Source organism: Corvus hawaiiensis, chromosome 20, assembly GCF_020740725.1.
Source record: "Corvus hawaiiensis isolate bCorHaw1 chromosome 20, bCorHaw1.pri.cur, whole genome shotgun sequence".
Lineage (NCBI taxonomy): Eukaryota > Metazoa > Chordata > Aves > Passeriformes > Corvidae > Corvus > Corvus hawaiiensis.
This window is the reverse complement of record NC_063232.1, coordinates 3,090,468-3,108,082: the sequence shown is the minus strand read 5'-3', so window position 1 is coordinate 3,108,082 and position 17,615 is coordinate 3,090,468. Positions and strand designations below refer to the sequence as shown.

The 17,615-nt window shown below is 51.2% G+C and overlaps 1 protein-coding gene across 7 annotated transcripts in view; it reads left to right on the top strand.

Annotated features, from left to right (window-relative positions):
- Positions 1 to 7,599: 7,599 nt before the first annotated feature.
- RPH3AL (rabphilin 3A like (without C2 domains)) overlaps positions 7,600 to 17,615 on the top strand; it is a 32,629-nt gene continuing 22,613 nt past the window's right edge. The window contains exons 1-5 of one of the 7 annotated variants that reach the window (XM_048324424.1): positions 7,621 to 7,679; positions 10,481 to 10,616; positions 14,425 to 14,535; positions 15,754 to 15,897; positions 17,433 to 17,562. In XM_048324424.1, the coding sequence (XP_048180381.1) occupies positions 14,459 to 14,535; positions 15,754 to 15,897; positions 17,433 to 17,562 (351 nt within the window). In that variant the 5' untranslated portion in view covers positions 7,621 to 7,679; positions 10,481 to 10,616; positions 14,425 to 14,458. Of the gene's footprint in view, positions 7,680 to 9,110; positions 10,255 to 10,480; positions 10,617 to 14,424; positions 14,536 to 15,753; positions 15,898 to 17,432; positions 17,563 to 17,615 lie in introns of those variants that run through there. The other 6 variants (XM_048324426.1, XM_048324427.1, XM_048324423.1 and 3 more) reach the window with 6 other exon arrangements.

Sequence of the window (17,615 nt, the reverse complement as noted above, 5' to 3'; positions counted from 1 at the left end):
TCCTGCAGGGAAGTCTCTTTATTTCTCATTCAAAGCTTTTCAGTGTTTATTGTGGTAGTTACTTAGAAATGAGTACATAATATTTCCTGCCAATCCCAGCTCCCCTCCTTTCTCTTCTATTTGTTGTTTACATATTCTAGGAGGGTGTTTCCTATATAAAACTGTCTATATTAAAAACCAAACCAACACCAAATGTTGTGGCTTTGTCAGTTTAGTAAGACATTGAAAAAGTGCTCTGGAGACAGCTGAAAATCCTCTCCATAATGTGTTTGAGTCGTTCATCTGGTATAGTTTTATTTTTAAAGAGAGTTTCTGGTATGGATTTCAGCATATCCTACAAGTGAAGAACTAATCCCTTTCAAATAGAACATGTATTTAACCAGGCAGGAATTTATTTTTAAAATGTAGATGCTCAAATGCTGCATTAGTAAACACAGCATAAATGTAAGGCTGGAGTGTGTTATGCATTAAACTTTATAAAACCAAACTAGATGATTATAAGCTATTGTGTCAAGAGAAATGCTGTGGTGTTTTTCTGGATGCTTAATCTGTTCTTTTAACCTTTCCACATTTGCAGGCGTGCTGATTTTGTTAGCAACTCTGGCAGAGCAGGAGTGGTGTAATTGAACATCAGTTAATTAATTCCTAATGGGATTTTTTTGCTTACTTTTTATTGTTCATCTGGTTATGTGCTTGTGGAAGCTCTAGAGTTGCGTGTAATGACATTATTGGGGTCTGGGGAGCCGTGGAGCTGCTCCGAAGCCGCTGCTTCCTGCAAAAGGCTCTGAGAGCTTTTGGGTATCCTGGAGTTTTGAAGTATTAAACAGGAGAAAAGCCAAATGTAAGCATCAATTCTGTGTAAAAGGGTCTATTTGAAGAGCCGTTAAGAAAAAAACTTTAAAAATCAGCACAGTGTCTTTCAGGGGAGTTCAGGGAGACTTTCAGATGTCTCTTAACTTTCAAATGTTTCCTTTAGTGAGGGCTGAGCTGTTTTCCTTAAGTATTTCCATGACACTCTGTATGAAAAACATTCTTTCACTATAAAATTTGAAGGAGGGGAGTACAAGGCTGTTCAATGTGATTTTTAATTCATGTTGGCCCAATGAGCTTCTAATTAGTACCTGCCCTTCCAAGGAAATCCCGTTGTTCTGAATGTGCTGTTTCCCTCTCACGTGTGCTTATCCAGAATGTCACATCTGAGGGTCTGAGACAATGAATTTTTGTAACAAAATAAAACATTCAACCTAACAGTTGGATCAAAAGCCAGGAGGTGAGGGTTGGATTCCCATCCTGACTTTGCAGCTCGCTCAGTTTCAAGGAAGGTAAGTCCCTGTGCCTGGAAATCATTTCAGCCTCCAAACAAGGTCTGGTCCTTCATCTGCTCACAAATCTGCAATGTACAGTGTGAATACCTGGAAAGGTCAGGAGTATTATTTGGAAATAAACCAACAGCAGTAATTAGGAATATTAGGAATACTCCAGGACAGACACACAGTGTGGCACTTCTAATTGTTGATGCAGTCTGAGTTGCATCCATATTTTAACAGGTTTGTTCGGTTTTTAAAATATAAGTGCTCTGTCCTCCACACAGACACAGACAGTGAGTAACCACTGCTAAGCTACAGAAATTGTTGGGATTTTGGGTGACACCCCTGGTGCAGCTCAGAGGCTCCTTCAGCATTCACTTCATGCTTTGCTCTTCCAGAAAATGACTGCAGGAATCTTCTTTAAATGCTGCTGCCATGGAGGGGTGGGGGATGCCTGGCAGCTGGGCAGTGTTCCTGGATATACAATTCATACCTTTTCCTCCTGTTCACCCTATAAACACGCAGCCTTTCCTCCTCTGCCAAGGGATCCTCCAGAACCCCATCCCACCGGAGGCTTTGGCTCAGCTGAGCACAGAGACCTTCCTCTGCTCCACTAGAACCCAAAATGCTGCAGGTTGATGCTACAGCCTTGTTTATTTTTGCATCTTCCTGATTCTCCTCTGCAGTGTTTTGGGCTGAGTCAGGGTTCCTCCCAGGAGCTGGAATTTGAAGCGCTGGAGGGCAGTGGGCCCGCTGCTTTCTGCTTTTGTGGTGCTGGTTTTCTGTTAAAATGATAAATGCTGTTAGCAAAAAGGTGAGTGGTGCCTCTGAGGCTTTCCTGCTTATTTCATAAACCAAAAATGAAATGAGGCAACTGCTTGCTGTGCCTTAGTAAAAAGCCCAAATCTACAGGAAAAATAGTAATGGCCAAAAAAATCTGATTTTTAAGTAGGAAATACCTATTTTTCCGATTGGCCAACATAGGGATTGTCACAGCTGTAAAATGTATTTATTGAGGCTGTTAATGCATTAATAGCACTTCTGCACTGCCATCAGGTTTACCGTGTTTGCCTGACTCAATTAAAGCAGGAAATTGATTCTGAGTTGTTGGGGATTTTTTAAAAGCCGTTATCCATTAATACAGAGAGCCACGTGATTTTAATTCTTTTTAATAGTAGGATTTCTGGAAACTTTCAGGCATCTTTTATACTGAGAAACTGGAGATGAATGGAATTTTTCCTTTACACGGAAGATTTTTGGAAATAACCCTTCCCTTTTCTGTAGTTTTACCAACCACTCACCCCCACTGATAGATCAGCGCTGTGACCCACACCTGTGGGAGCGTGAATATTTAAATATCAATATTAAATATTTACAGCATCCCAAATCCCCGGCAGTTCATGGAATTCTCTACTCCCTGGCAGGTGCCTTATGCCTCCTACTGCTTATTCGCTGTAGTTACATGCGCTCCATCTCCGGGATGCATTTGTAGCTGTGCAGGAAAATCTGTGTATGAGCAGGGCTCAGGGGAAGGTTTTAAAGCACCATCGGCGGTTTCCTGGGAAGAGTTGGTTTTTCTCACCTGCCCTCGTGCTGGTGATGGATGCACTCCTGCGTGGTGGCTTCTTCCTCCGTGGTGGCTTCGTGCCAGGTGCTGGTGCTGGAGGGGATCCCGGGTCCCGCCGCCTCCTGCCCACATCCCTCTCCTGCCCAAGGAGAACGGCGCTGGAATGGCCTCCCCGAGCTGCCACCGAGCCTGGCAGGGAGCAGGGGAAGGAAATTCAGCAGCCCTGGCATGGCCTCCCCCCTGTCTGGGACCCCTCTCCATCTTCCTTTCCTCTGTCCCTTCCCTCTCCATCTCCCCCCCAACCCCTTTCCTTCTTCCTCACCTTCCCCCTCCACCTCTCCTCCCTCCAGCCTTTTCCCCTCCATCCCAGCGCCTTCCCTCCGCCCTTCCCTCCCCGTAGCTCCGGCGAGATCTCCAGGGCAGCGGTGGCACAGGGACAAGCCCGGACTGGCCTCTTTGTCACCGGGTGCTGCGGGTGGCCTGTCCCTTGTCCCCTGTCCCTTGTCCCCTGTCCCCTGTCCCCTGTCCCCTGTCCCTTGTCCCCTGTCCCTTGTCCCTTGTCCCTTGTCCCCTGTCCCCTGTCCCTTGTCCCCTGTCCCCTGTCCCCTGTCCCTTGTCCCCTGTCCCTTGTCCCTTGTCCCTTGTCCCCTGTCCCCTGTCCCTTGTCCCCTGTCCCCTGTCCCTTGTCCCTCGTCCCCTGTCCCCTGTCCCTTGTCCCCTGTCCCTTGTCCCTTGTCCCCTGTCCCCTGTCCCTTGTCCCTTGTCCCTTGTCCCCTGTCCCCTGTCCCTTGTCCCCTGTCCCTTGTCCCAGGCAGTGCAGCCCCGAGGTGCCGCAGGGTTTGCAGGGGAAGCACCAAACCCCAAATCATCGCAGGGAGAGCAGCTCCCACCCCTTCCTAACAACTCAACCCTGTAAATCAAGGTGCTGAGGGAAACCTCTCTCCCTTCCTTCCCCTTCCCCTTTCCCAGTTTGCCTTTTCCTTTCCCTCCCTCTCCACCTTTACTCCCACCAGAGTCATGAGAGCACAGTTTCTGAGGCAGCAACATCTCTCCTGAGGTTTTTGGGGCTGGTGCAGCCCTGCCTTTGCTGTTGTTGGTGGGAAGTGCTGTAAGACCCTCACAGCGAGGGAGATCAGCACATCTCCTCCAGAGGTGAAATTCATTCCTCAGAACTCCAGGAACAGCTGCTGAAGACACGTTCCTCTTCCTCCCTGGGATTAACATGTGGTTTAATCCTTTTTGGGTGTTTTCTTCTCCTCCCCGCCTGCTTCTTTTCTCCTGATCTGTTCAGATGTGGCGCTGGTGGTGGCACTGGGACAGGTGATGGTGGCATCAGACTCCTGCTCCTGCCACCGATGGTCTCATTCCCAGGCAGCAGCAGCAGCAGCAGGGGCTGGCAGTGATGGTGATCACTGATGCTGGACAGCAGCCAGAAGGTCCCCAAAGCCTGCCTGTGGATAAAAGGGATGGTGACACAGGGCAAAAGACAAGGAAAACGGCAGCAGCAGTGATGAGGTGTAAATAATTCATCCAGACTGGAAAGGGAGAGTGGTGTTTTTGGAGAGCAGCTGAGGGAAGGGGATTACTTGTTGCTAATGACAAGTGGTGGTTGTTGTTAATTTTATTATGATAAAACCTGACTCGCCAGCCAAAATTAGAGCCCAGTGGGAGCTGCTGGCCTGAGCTGCCTGTGAAGAAAATCATCTCCTGACAGCTTTTCCCTGGAATGCCAGGACAGGTAGGACCAATGTTCTCCTGCTTAACTGCCCTTTCTGCTGCTGCAGAAGGCTGGCACTTGGGGTGCCCCTGGCAGCAATTATGTTATTCTTGAAGGGCATCATCTCCAGGCAAATCCTGATGCACTTGTTGACTTTGAATGCAACTGCACTGAGAATTTCCTCTAAATTTTCCAATTTATTCCCAAATGTGCATCATTTTCCCATGCCACAGAAGCACAGAAGGTGTGTATAGATCTACACACAGGCTTGTGAAACGGTGTTGTGTGTGCTGCAGGCTCAATGGGAACAAGGAAAGGAGAATTAGACCTGAGCCTTGCCCAGGCAAGCAAAATGTGGATCAGAACTGGGAATTTTCCTTTAAAACATTTAAAAAGCAGCAGATTTTGCTATGAAGCATCAATATTCTTCCAGCGTTTGCTTTGTCTTGTACATCCTTGAGCAGGTGTGCTCTGTAAACAAGACCTTTTTTGGTTTAGATTAGGGACGGAATCATTGACCTTTTTATTAAGGAAAGGTAATTAGAGGGACGAACACAAATTGAATCAGAGGATTGCAATCAGAGCACCAGCTTGGAGAAAAGCCCTGCGCCTCCTGCTGTGAATTGTGAAGCAGCTGAACCGAGCTGGGGCAGTCAGGGAGATAGGGAAGCAGTGCCAGCTCCTTGCCAGTTGTCAGCCTGTTTTCCTGGAGAATGGTCGTTCAGAGACAAGGATCCAGCCAGTTTGGCCACCTGGTGCTTAAAATAGCTCATAATGAGCATTATTATTGAGTATTTACACTTTAATTGCCCACCTGAAGCCCTCATGCAAATGCTGGGCAGACTGTGACAATCCTCACCCGAAGGAGGCTGTGGTTCACCAGGGGTGAGAGCCAAGCCGTGGGAAGCAGCTCCAGCAGTGCCACACCTCAGCTCTGATCAGAGAACAGGAGCCCGGACCCTGCTCACCAGCCCAAACTGGGAATCGCTTCCTGGAGCACTCCAGGGCTGTTCCAGCTTGGGTCATTCTGCTGTACAACAAAGCTGCTTCTGATCACTTGTGGTTCCTCTGCAGGACACCCCAGCCACGAGCTGAACCTCTCCAAAAAGCTGCTCTCTATTTTCCGTTCCTTGAGGAACGTCCCAGCCTGAGGTGACACAGGAGAGGTTCCCTGCGTGCTGGGCTGGGAGGAGAAGGGATCAGCTCAGGGCATCCACGGTGCCCCGGTCAGCAGCACGGGTGAGCCTGCAGGAGGAGGTTGTTATCCCTTATTGTCCTTGTCACGGGGATATTTAAAATCTCTGGCAGCTGCGATCTGGTGAATAATTCAGTGAAACCCATCATCGATAAAAGAGAGGCTTTGAAGGGTTCTTTGGGTGGAACTGGAAGTGCCTGCCTTCTGAGAAACGAGTCTATTAAAAACTGACTTGGTGCTTTTGAAGATAAAACCCATATTTAGCCTTTAAAAATTTTTAATGTAATGTCATATTTATTCTCCGTAGCCTCCAGCTACCAAGGCCCAGCCTTGCAGGCAGACTCTGAAGCATCTGTGTGGGGACCCTGACAAGCAAATTCAACAGCAGGATGGATGCAGGCTCTGAGATGTGTGTCATTTCCCTGCCAGCACAGCTGGTTAAATAAGGTCATTTATCTTTTTCCTGAAGTTGGCTGAACCGTGTGTTTAATTTATTTATATTATTGACTGTGTGGAAGAACTACCCTGGTGTGAAATGTCATCATCAAGTGCTGTCTTCCACAGAACTGTGGACTCTGCGTTCATGCAAAATGCATCCTCTGATGTATTTTTCAGCAGTTGCCTGAACCAAAAAGAAAAATATGTGCTAAGACTTGAACTTGATTCACGTGGAAGGTGGCTGAGGGTCCCTCAGCTTTTCCTGAAGGCTGGTGGATGTGTGGAGGTGAAAGGGTTTACAGAGGCTCCAGATTTCTCAAGAGCAGACTCTGAACAGGCAGTGGAGGCACAATTTATTTTCTCTTCCGTTCTCTTTTCCCTCTCTCTCTTTTCCCCCATCCCTTCCTGTCACACGGCAAATTTACTCACAGCATCAGCCGGACATTTAGACAGTAATGAGCCCAAATTCCTGTGTTCTGGGACAAAGGAATAATTATGTTCCTGTGAATTGCTGTTGACTCACCAGAGGATCCCTTCACAAAACCAAATTGTGCTGCTGTTACCAGCAAATGTCTGTTACTGGAATTGCTCAGCAGATTTGGGCTCAGTTTTAACAGGTCTGAGCTCCCCGTGGTTGTCCCAGGCCTGGCACGTGGCCTTTTTTTGTTCTTGGTGTGAACATTTTTTAAACCCCTGCAAATTGTTGGGGTTGGGATTTTGTTTGTTTGTTTCTTGTGTGGATTTTGGGTTGGTTTTTGGTGGTTTTTTTTTTTTTGCTTTGGGGTTTTTGTTTGAGGTTTTTTTTTGGTTGTTGGAGGGTTTGTTTTGTTTGTGTGGGTGTGTGGTTTGTTTGGTTGGGTTGTTTGTTTCATTTTTGTTTCAGGTGGGTTCTTCTGTCGTTATTATTTTGGGAAACTTTTTGTCTGGTCTTTCTGGGGTTGTTTTGGTATCACCTTTCCTTGTTTATAGTTGGGTATATTTTTCCTGTGGGTTCTTACTCTGTTTTGGGATGCACATCTGGCAGTACCCACCACCCAGAAAAGGTCCTGCACATCTGGCTGTGCCCACATCCCCGTTAGCCTTTCCTAGAGCACATCTTACTATGCCCACAGCCCCGTTCTGCTCTTGACCAACATCTGGCAGTGCTTGGAACTCCACAGAGGTCCCAGTGCACATCTGGTGGTGCCCGCATCCTCTCCAGCCTCTCCCAGCGCACATCTGGCGGTGCCCGCATCCCCCCCAGCCTCTCCCAGCGCACATCTGGCGGTGCCCGCATCCCCTCCAGCCTCTCCCAGCGCACATCTGGCGGTGCCCAGCGCCGCTCGGGGCCGCTCGGTGGCCAGCAGGGGACGCGCGGAGGGCGGGCGGGGGCGGGCGCAGGTGCGGCTCCGTTTCCGCCTCGTCCCGCCGGGGCAGCGGCTCCGCGGAGCGGCCGCGACTGAGGCCGGAGCGCAGGTGGGTGCGGGGCGCAGCGGCTCGGCTTTGCTCGGCTGAGCTGAGCCTAACTCGGCTCGGCTTGGGGCGCTCCGGGCGGAGTTGGAGCTGAGTTTCAGCGCTCGGCGCGCACCGGCTGTCGGGCACCTGTAGGAAAAGCGCCGTGCCCGGGATCCGTGGGTTCTGGGAATGGGGAGCAGCTTGGAGGGGCCCGGGGCACCCACAGCCGGGGCTCCAGGGGTGGGAGAGTTCCCGGAAAGGCTGCGGAGAGCGCTCCGGGAGCAGCTGGGTGATCGCCGGGATGTGTCCTGGGAGCCTGCGCTGGGCTCCTCAAGGGAATGAACTGTAAGGGGCAAAGATGTGGAGGGAAACCAGCCGGAGATGGGAGGTGAAAGCCATGTGGGAAAGTTACCAGCCACGTCCTGCTTTTGGGAGCTGCTGTTGGGCTTGCGCGGGTTGTGAGGTGGGGGAAGCCACGTGCATTCCGTGGAAGATGGCGTGTCCTGATTTTTGGGCGCTCTGGGATGATGGGTGTTGTATGTGCGGGTAACAACGTCATGCTGTGCCCACCCTCGGGGTTTTTGGGGTGCTGCAGGTTGGCTCAGGTGCTCTCCAGCACCTGGTCAAAGTCCACGGCTTTCGTTCTGCTCATAGCAACGATGACCAGGGCGATAAAAACCTTGGAGTGGCCACGGTTGTGGTGTTGTTCAAAGGATGCCTAAAACCAGTATTATGCCTTGAGGATGCTGAGAAAAGTTATTCCATCTTCCAGATGTGCTGGCAGGCCTGTGGCTCAGAGGAGAGGGAATTTTTGGCGAGGCCTGGCTGCTCAGCAGAGCTTCTCCACTGGCCACGAGCTGTTCTTTTCCTGGTTCACCCGAGGTTACCCGTGAAACTCCCTGGCACGTGGCTCTTCTGCAGGGGATTCCTTGACAAACGCTGGCCTGTGCTCAGCATTTCCCTCTGTCCGATTCTTTCTAAGAAACCTGATGCTTCTCTGGAGGCTGGGAGATGCCACACGCCAGCCTCGGGCCTCCCGAGCTTTTTAGCATATCAGAATAATGAAATGAGTTTCTCTAATTGGCCATTTAGATGCTAATTTGCTTCTCCCAGGCCTATGCCAGATCAACCTGCCCCAGAACGCGAGTCAGAGAGAGCCTGCTGTCTTCATGAATTATTCACTTTGCATAACGCACCTGCCTGGCTGGGGATCAGGAGGAAATGGGTCCAAAGTCTGATAAATAAAGATACACCTTGGCAGGTGGAACAGTGCTGGCTTTCCTCCCCAGCATCAAGGGGTGCTGGGAGGCTGCTGTGCTTTGGCAAAACCTGGTTTTTTTTCACAACTCACCATATCTCAAGTAGCCACACTAACAAGTGCCTCTCATCAATAAAGGATTGTTGGTGCTGGATGTCGGCTTTCCTGCAGAGCTGATTTTATCTTCCCACTCACAGGACTGGCATGGATCTCCAGGGCATTGTATTTTAAAAGCTCTTTATAAATTCCTTCTTAAAAGCAGTTTGGCTTCTTATTGCTGCTGCCGGGATTGGGAAGCAGCTCTGGTGGGTAGGAAACTTCTTGGTTTTCCCCCCAAACCTCATCCTCACACAGTTCTTTGCCAGCTTGGCCTTACACCATGAGGACACCTCCCAGCTGGTGTTTAATTTGGTCTGGGCCAACCAGAATGAGGATCTGAATGAGGTCGTCCCCATTTTGCTGGCTTAGACTGAGCTTTCATGGGGGGACAGACTGGGGAAAGTCTGTCTGATTGAGTCCTTAAGCTGCTGTCCCAAAGCTTTGTGGTGTTTGCTTGGATGACGTGTTTTGGCTTGGGCTGCAGAGCTGCAAGTCAAGCCTGATCACAGTGGCTTCCCTGTGTCTCTTGGCTCCCCATGTGCTGCTGAGGGTTCATAAGGAATGGCAAAAGGCTGCTCCTCAGCCATGCCCAGGTGTCTCTCTGCCTGGCAGAGGTGCTGGGGATCTCCTGGCTCTGCTGTGCTCGTGCTTGCTGCCTGCTTAGCCCTTATAAAATCATTTTACAGCATTTTATTGGTGCCTCCAGCAGGCTCCTGCTGGAGGGGCTGACAGACTGCTGGATGTGGGTGTGAATGAGCAGTTCAAAGTGGTTTGTGTGTGAGAAGAACTTCTCTGAAGCCCTGATTCAGCCTTGCTCTGGCTCTACTTGGCCAGACCATCAAAGCCAAGTGCGCATCTTCCGCACGCTCCTACGGCCCCCAGGGCTTTTCTGCCACTTCAAACCAGCCATGTGCTTTGAAATACAGCCGTGGGGCTTTAAAACACGAGGGGGAGAGTGGTGTCTGGAGCAAATAACCTTTCCCTGCTGTGTCTGGGAGGAAAAGGGACCGGCTGGTGGGCTGGGTTAACCTTATCAGTGCCTGCCACTCATTTACCCTCTGTCATGGCAACATGAGCAAACACTCACTCAGTTGCCAAGGTTCCCCAGGGATAATGGGGTCTGGCAGGAGCAGGGAGTGATTACACTGCTTCCTTTGAGGGAGCAGCCGCTGGAAGGGAAAAACGGGCCAGCAGGTACCTGGGAATCCTGGGGGAGGTGACACCCCAGGAGCAGGTGAGGTAATTGCACCGGCACAGCACGGCTTGGGAATTGGGAGCTTGGCTCTAGCTGACTGTTTAGTTTTGATTTTTTTTAAATGAAGTATTTAAAAAAAAATTGTCTAATTAATTTCCTATGAAAACAAATTAATCTAGGCACAAGCTGCTCAGCTGAAATAACCAGGCAAAGGAAAGCTGACTTTCAGGCCTCCTCATGGGCCTGGGTAGGACGTTTTTGTATTTGCAGGGCTCTGAGGAATTGATGCTTCGTGGGCACCCGTAATGAGCTGGTGCAGGCTGTGCTGTCACTGCATGAGGAGGTTTTTCTGCTGCCATGAGTGCCCCAGTGTCAACCCTTCAGCTTTAAGTTTGATGTAGTCAAGGTAAAGTCAACATGTCTGAGGTGGAGGAGTGGGGAAGGGACTTGGTGTAGTGAGATGATGCTGAAAAAGCAAGCTGGTAAATTCGGGGCAGGAAAAGGTTGAGGCTGTTAAATACAGAGCTGCAGGCTTGGTCAGGCCCTGCATGATCCAGGAATCTCTGGAGGCTGGGAGGGTGATCTGGATAAGCATTGCTGTGTTGTGCTTTGCTCTTATATTCTTCTTTAAGCATCTGCTCTGGCAGCTGGTGAGGTGGCAAGTATGACCTGCTGTGTCTGTGCTCAGTTATTGAGGTACAATACATGATGTCCATGTTGATGTTCTGCTGAGAAAACCTGGCTTCCTTCTCAGACATTCTTTGAAGAGCACCATGTCCGAGGGTTGTGTCTGCCTGCCATTGTTCCCTTTGCTCAGGCCCCACTGGAAGGCTTCTCCCTCCCAGACTGAAGTCATGTTCTCAGTTCTGGTTGCCAGAGTACAACTCTTATCGTGGAGACAGCAGAGTCAGAGCCACGTCAGAGCTGCAGGCAGGGATGTGCTCGGTTCTGCATCCTCCAGGATGCTCCTGGCCCCACATGAAGGGTTGGCTCTGCAGGGCAGCGCTCCTCCCCCGTGCCAAGGGCAGCCAGGTGGACTCAGATTTAATGAGGTTTTGTTTCACATGACTTCCTCCATCACAGGAAAGGAATGAACAGGTGGAGTGGTTTTAAAGCAGGTCACAGAATATCGATAAGAGCTCCCCTTTGAATTCTGAATTCGGGTAAAACACAGAATCTTGGAGTGGGAGGTTTTCTTTCTGTGACACTCAGTGCTTGTGCTTTGCTGTCAAACTGTGTGCAGGGCACTTGCAGGTGGGCCAGGAGCTGTGGATTTCTCTTGCTCTCTCACTGGTAGAGACTGGCTGCTTCTACCCCTCAGTAGTTTGTTGAGAGGACAGGAAGACAGGGAGGGGATGGCTCGGTGCTTACGAGTATTTCTGAGACAGAATGCAGGACTGCACGAGGGGGATGTTTCACCACAGCCCATGGAAATGACTCCCCAGGCTGGCGTGGTGTTGCTATCTGGGAGTTCCTGGTTTCCCTGTACTGCTTGTCCTGTACTGAGATAAGAGGGAAGATGCTTCACGGCTTCCACTCCTCTGGCGTCATTCCCATGCCCATGAGAGACAGTCCTTTCCCTCCAGTCCTGCTTTCCCCCCAGCAGACTGTGCCCTGCAGTCCCATTCCTGTTTCCTTCTCCAAGGTGTGTCCCCACCAGGCTTCTTCCAGAGGCAAAGGTGCAAAGGCAGCAGCTCCCATCAGAGCAGACGGCACATCCCGGTGCTGCCGAAAGACAACGCTCCTGTAAATATTTCAGGGAATAATCTCTCTGAAGGCTCTTTTGGGATCTGATGGTTCTTCAGGCTGTGCTTTGTTTGCCTTCTCTCTTTGCAGATGCTGCTCAGGGAACGGTGGAGGACAGAAAGCGTATGCTGAGTAACAAGAGGCAAAAGACCATGACATTGCTTGTTTTTGTTCAGTCACGCTGAGCAAAGCTCACTGTGCTGTGAGGCTGGAGAATGCCTCGAAGCATCTCCTGAGAAAAATGCTCAGCTCATGTGCTCTATTCTGACTCGCCTTCAGCTCTGGTAGAGCAGATAAAGCTCTGTTGAGGAGGGGCAGATGCTTCCAGCACAGCTTTTGCCACCCTGGAAGCACAGCTGCTGGCAGAGCAAACTCTTCTGCCCTGGCTGTGCTGTGGGGCTCAGCTCCAGCTTTTATTCCAAAGACCCCCCAGCCACCACAGGCTGCTTGCCTGGAGCCCTGCGTGGACACAGAGTGTGGGCTGTGCTATTCTTCAGGTGTTCCTGAGTGAGAGGGAGGAATACATGGTGCAGCTGAAGAGTAATTTAATATATGCATTTGTGTGGGGGGCTACATGTGCATATAATCCTGTAACCACACATCACAGGCTTGGGAAATCTCTGGAAAATCCCAGGTCAGCCATTCTGTGTGAAATTGTAGCTTCTCTCTGCTTCTAACCCAGGCCTGAGGGCGGGAGCCTCTGTGTTCCTTTGCTGTTCATGCCTGATTGCTCCCCGGTGTGTGAAAAGGCTGTAGGATGTGTGTGGGGAAGGTGTTCTCAGTGTTCTCTCCTCGCTTGAGATGGTGAGGCAGATTAAAAGAGCAGGAGGTGTTCTGGGACCGAATGGAAATGCAAATCCAGTGTGTGGCACTGAGCAGAGCGGGGAGAGCAGTCGGTGCCAGGGTTCAAGGATTTCTTTTAGGGACGGTCTCTTTCAAAAGCCATCACCTTGACTAACGCAGTAAAGGTTTAAAAAATCACGTGTGACACTTCTGTCTGTCCTTCCTTCAGCCCTGTTTCCTGCAGCTTTCCCATCTCCTCCATGCCTCACTTTGCTGAACAGTCAGTGCTGTTCTGAGCCTTCACCCTTTTCACACACATTTCTCCTCTTCCCTCCTGCCTGTTGCAAGCACTGCATTTTCAGATTCTTCCCCAGAAACTGGATGTTCAGAGAGGAGGGAACTGGTTCCTTGTTTGTAACTCTGGGGGCTGAGGTGGGGTTTGGCAGGAGGGAGCTGTCAGTTCTGTGCCACAGGTCGGCGTTTCTGTGCTGGGGGATGTGTGAGCTCAGCACAGGAGGGAGAGTTTGATGTGTGAGGGGGCCAAGGCCATCAGGCTGTGCCTGGCACAGCAGCACAGAGCTCTGCGTGGCAGCAGCAGATAGCAGGGGTAGGTACAGCTCTGCTGCATGAGCGTGCTGGGGTTTGAGACTGGGAAAAGTGTTTGCTTGGGAACTCCAGCACAGCTGGCAGGTGATACACCCTGCCTGCCGTTGTATCTGACTGCTGGGTGCCAACCAGCATTAAACACCTTATCTCTGCCCAGCAGGTACAGTTTCAAAGCTGGCGAGTGTCTGTGCTGGAGACAAGTATTAATACCTGGAAATTCATGCATTAGGGCTTGTGAGACACTCACTCTGCTGGAGAGCAAATCCAGCTGGTTAAAAGCTCTCTACATCAAGTCGAGTTTAGCATCCATTGAAATCTTTTGGCTGTACCTGTCCCTGGGTGCTTTCCATTCATCGGAGCTGCTGATAGGACTCAGAACTGCTCAGCTGCGGAGTCTCTTCGGAGGATGTTTCTCCCAGGAGCATCTGGAAGTTGGTTCTTGCTGCCTTTTCTGATCAGTTCAGTGGAATTTTCATTTCACAAGGAATCACTGGCGTGACCATGGTAGGGACAGGAGCCACAGCAGATCTGCTGCAAGAGGTGCTGTCTTAAGCATCAGAGAATGCAAACAAGCTGCTATTGTAGGCTGGAGTTATAAATATCAGGCTATTATGGAGGCAGTTTTAATGAAGGAAATGACTTGCCACTATTCATGCTGATTGTCGCGTGGGTTTTTGTTTGTTACCCCATTAAGAGGTTAAAAAAAAAGGCAACTGCAGCTTCTTTGTGTCCTTTGGAGTGGCTTTCTCTGTCAGAACTGCAGCGCTGGGGCTCTGGAGGTGGGGAGGCAGAGATTATTCTCACAGACAACGCTTTTCTCTAGTTTGAAATGAAAAATCAGGACTGACAAAGAGTGTCTGGCTTTTTTTTTTTTTTTTTTTTTTTTGAGAGTATACCATAAAATCTAAACTTCCAGCCTTGCCTTCAAGGTACTTGGAGATATGAGGTATTTATTGGCTTGTATTTTATGAGGATGATGATGGTATGTTTTTCTCTCTGTCTGTGGGTGAGAGTCTGTGTGCTGGCAGATCATTTCTGTTTGCTTTGCTGCAAGAGTGGCTGCTGTTCGCTTCTTTCAGGTGTGACCCTGCCACCCCTCCCCAGGCTGGGGCCATGGCTGACATGATTTTTGGCAGCGGGACGGGCCCCTGGGTTTGCCCCAACGACCGGCAGCTGGCCCTGCGAGCAAAGTGAGTGCTCCCCACCCTCCTCCTCCTCCTCCTCCTCCTCCTCCTCTTCCTCTTCCACTCTCAGCTCTGCTCTGCCAGCTTTCCTGGTGTCTCTGTGCAGCGCTGGGCTCTTGGCCTCATCCTGCACCCATGGCAGTCCATCCCACAGCCCTCCCCTGGGTGATAGGAAGAGCTTGGAGGCAGCCTCAGATCTCTGCGGCACCCTAAATATAATTGATAGCATCCCCCAGCTGCCAGCACCTTTTTGTTTTAGGAACTTGTCATTTGATCTCATCTTCCCCTGAAGTTAAAATTACTGCATAACCTAAAGACTAAAAGGGTGGGGATGAGTCAAGCACTAGAGCTGCATTTTTCTTGGATGCTTTCCTTCCCTGGCAGCGGGGTCTGTGCCACCTCTGCTCTTGCCTGAGCCCCTGGGCTCAGCTGCTGCTGCAGAGGGTTAGAAAATAGGGGAACACCCCATGTTTTGAGGGGGCTGCCTGGCTGGGGGCAGTGCACTCCCCTGGCACTTCCCCAGCCTGCAGAAAGCCTCAGCAAGACAGCTTTGCCCAAGGATGCGTTCTCCTTGCAGCCATAAGTTTATCCAGTGACCTCCAAACCCCTCCTGAATGGTAATTAATTAATTGAGCTGTGAAAGCTCCTGCCTGTCGCCAAGTGAGCCAAGGAGAAACATCAGCTGCTGCATGTGAGGCACAGAGGGTTTGCTGCAGTCCTCGTGTGAACCTGGGCTGGACCAAGGGAGGATGTTGCCAAATTTGTATTTCTAGGCATGCCCAGCGATTTGTGTGTTTGAACTGAGGGCATTAGGGATGTGGGACCTTCCAGGGAGGAGGGTGCAGGTGATCCCTGTGTTTGGGAGTCTGCTCTTGGCATTTGTGGTGCCAAGGGTGCCAGCGAGGGTGTCCCCAGGAGAGGCAGCCCAAGGGGCGCTGCTTCTCTTCATGGGCAAATAGGAATGGGGGCTCGGAGTGGGAAAATACAAACTGGAGCAGAAAGGGAGGTGAGAGGGCAAGGAGAGACAGCACAGCACTCGGTGCTGCTGGAAATGTGGTCAGAGAGAGGAGACTCCTGCTTTGGGCTTTAGTCATGGAACTGACTTCCCTGAGGGGACCCTCACGTGGGTCTGTGCCGGGGCAGCTTCGGTCTGTGGGGCAGGGCAGGGGTTTTGTGCTTTCCTTCCTTTCCCAGCTGAGTCCTGCCCTCCACCCCCTCCCACAGGCTCCAGACGGGCTGGTCGGTGCACACATTCCAGACTGAGAAGCAGAGGAAGATGCAGGCTCTGAGCCCGAAGGAGCTTGAGGTCATCCTGGGAGTCATCCGCAAGGCAGAGAGATTGGACATGGTGGAGCAGCAGCGCATCGGGTACGGTCACGTTCATTGTCCCCTTCCCTCCCAAGGAAAGGTCAGCACAGACAGGAGTGGCTCTCCCAGCTGCCTGAGCTCAGCCTCCATCACTCAGAGCATCCCTTAGGTCAGTGATTTTCCCCTCCCATGCTGCTTGTTTGGAGGCGACGACCATTGGGGAGGATGTCATGTTTTCCCTCTCTCTGAAGTCTTTTCATGCCTTCTTTGAGCCTTGGGGGTTGCTGAGGCTGCAGCCCTGACACAGTCCCTGGAAAATGCAGGCAGTGCTGAGGCAGTGGCTCTGGAAGAGGCAGGGAAGGTGCTGGGCTGGTGCACGGGTGGCTCAGGATCACTGCTGGCAGTGCAGTCAGGTTTTCCCTTGTCCGCACCAGGCCCCTGGGATTTTTCCTGGAGCAGAGAATGAGTTTATGTTCTAGTTGGCTGAGCCCTCTGGATGGGGTTTGCTAGCTTGAATTATTTAATTTACAGACAACCTTTTGCTGCTGCAGGTTCCTGTTTGTGCTCAGTCCTGCTGGAGGTCTGGCCTGAGCTGTGTCTGTGATCGTCCTACACTGAGTGCCTTTAAAGCCGAGGAGTTGGGCAGCCCTGCAGCATTTCCAGCAGTGTTTGTGTTCATGAGACAGGAAACCCCTGGGACTCCCAGCCCATGGCCAGCAGGCCCAGCTTCCTGCTTCTCTGCTTCCCTGTGCAGCGCTCATTAGCGAGGGCTAATGAGAAGTGACAGTGATGTTTTTGTGATAAATGGGGGACCCCAGCAGCGGCCAGTGACCCTGAGCTGCAGCAAGTGCTACCCTTGCAGCTCCCATGGTGAAGCATTCTCTGAAATGCCTTTGTTCACTCCCAGGAGTTCTTTTGTGCTGGAGTCCAAGTCGAGGGTCATAAATCCAGTAATGATGGCTGGGTCTGGCTGTGCAGCCTGACCTCCCCACCACGGGCAGTACCTCCTTCGAACAGCCCTTGCTTTGCTCTCGGAATGGGCCCTTTCTGGTGGATGGGACATTAGCACTAATGAGAATGGGATTCATGGATAGCAGGATCGCTTCCTGCTGGTGCTGCTGCTGATAAATGGCCTGGCTGCTGCTGTCCCCCTCTACAGATGGAGGCCTGAAGGTTGCCAAGCAGTGATCTCATGGCAGAGCAACCTTGCTCTGCATGCTCTCCACACCCTGCATCCTAATTGCTTCTCCCGCCTTCCTCCCCTCTCCTAGCCCTGCTGTTGCAGACATTGTGCATGCCTATGTGCTTCCTGTCCTCCAAATGGGCTGTGGAACAGAGCAGGGAGCAGTTACTGGCACTCCTGTGCCATAGCCAGGCTCATTTTGGTCTTTGGACTTCAGTCTGGCCTTCCTGCTTCTGATGGGACGTGGGCACGGCAGTGCCTGCTGTGCTGCTTTCAGGGAGATGGAAAAATGGAGAGGGCTTGGCAGGTTTAACTCCTTTGCCTTCTCCCAGTGCTTTTTGACTTGCCCTGGTCTGAGCACTTAAAGCTTTTCCTGCAGTGCTGTGACTGCTGCTCTGCCTCTTGCCCGCAGGCGCCTGGTGGAGAGGCTGGAGAACATGAGGAAGAACGCGATGGGGAACGGCCTCTCGCAGTGCCTGCTCTGTGGGGAGATGCTGGGGCTGCTGGGCAGCTCCTCTGTCTTCTGCCAGGACTGCAAAAAGGTGGGTTTGGTGACACGTGCCTGTTCCTGGCAGCAGAACTCTCTAGGAAATGC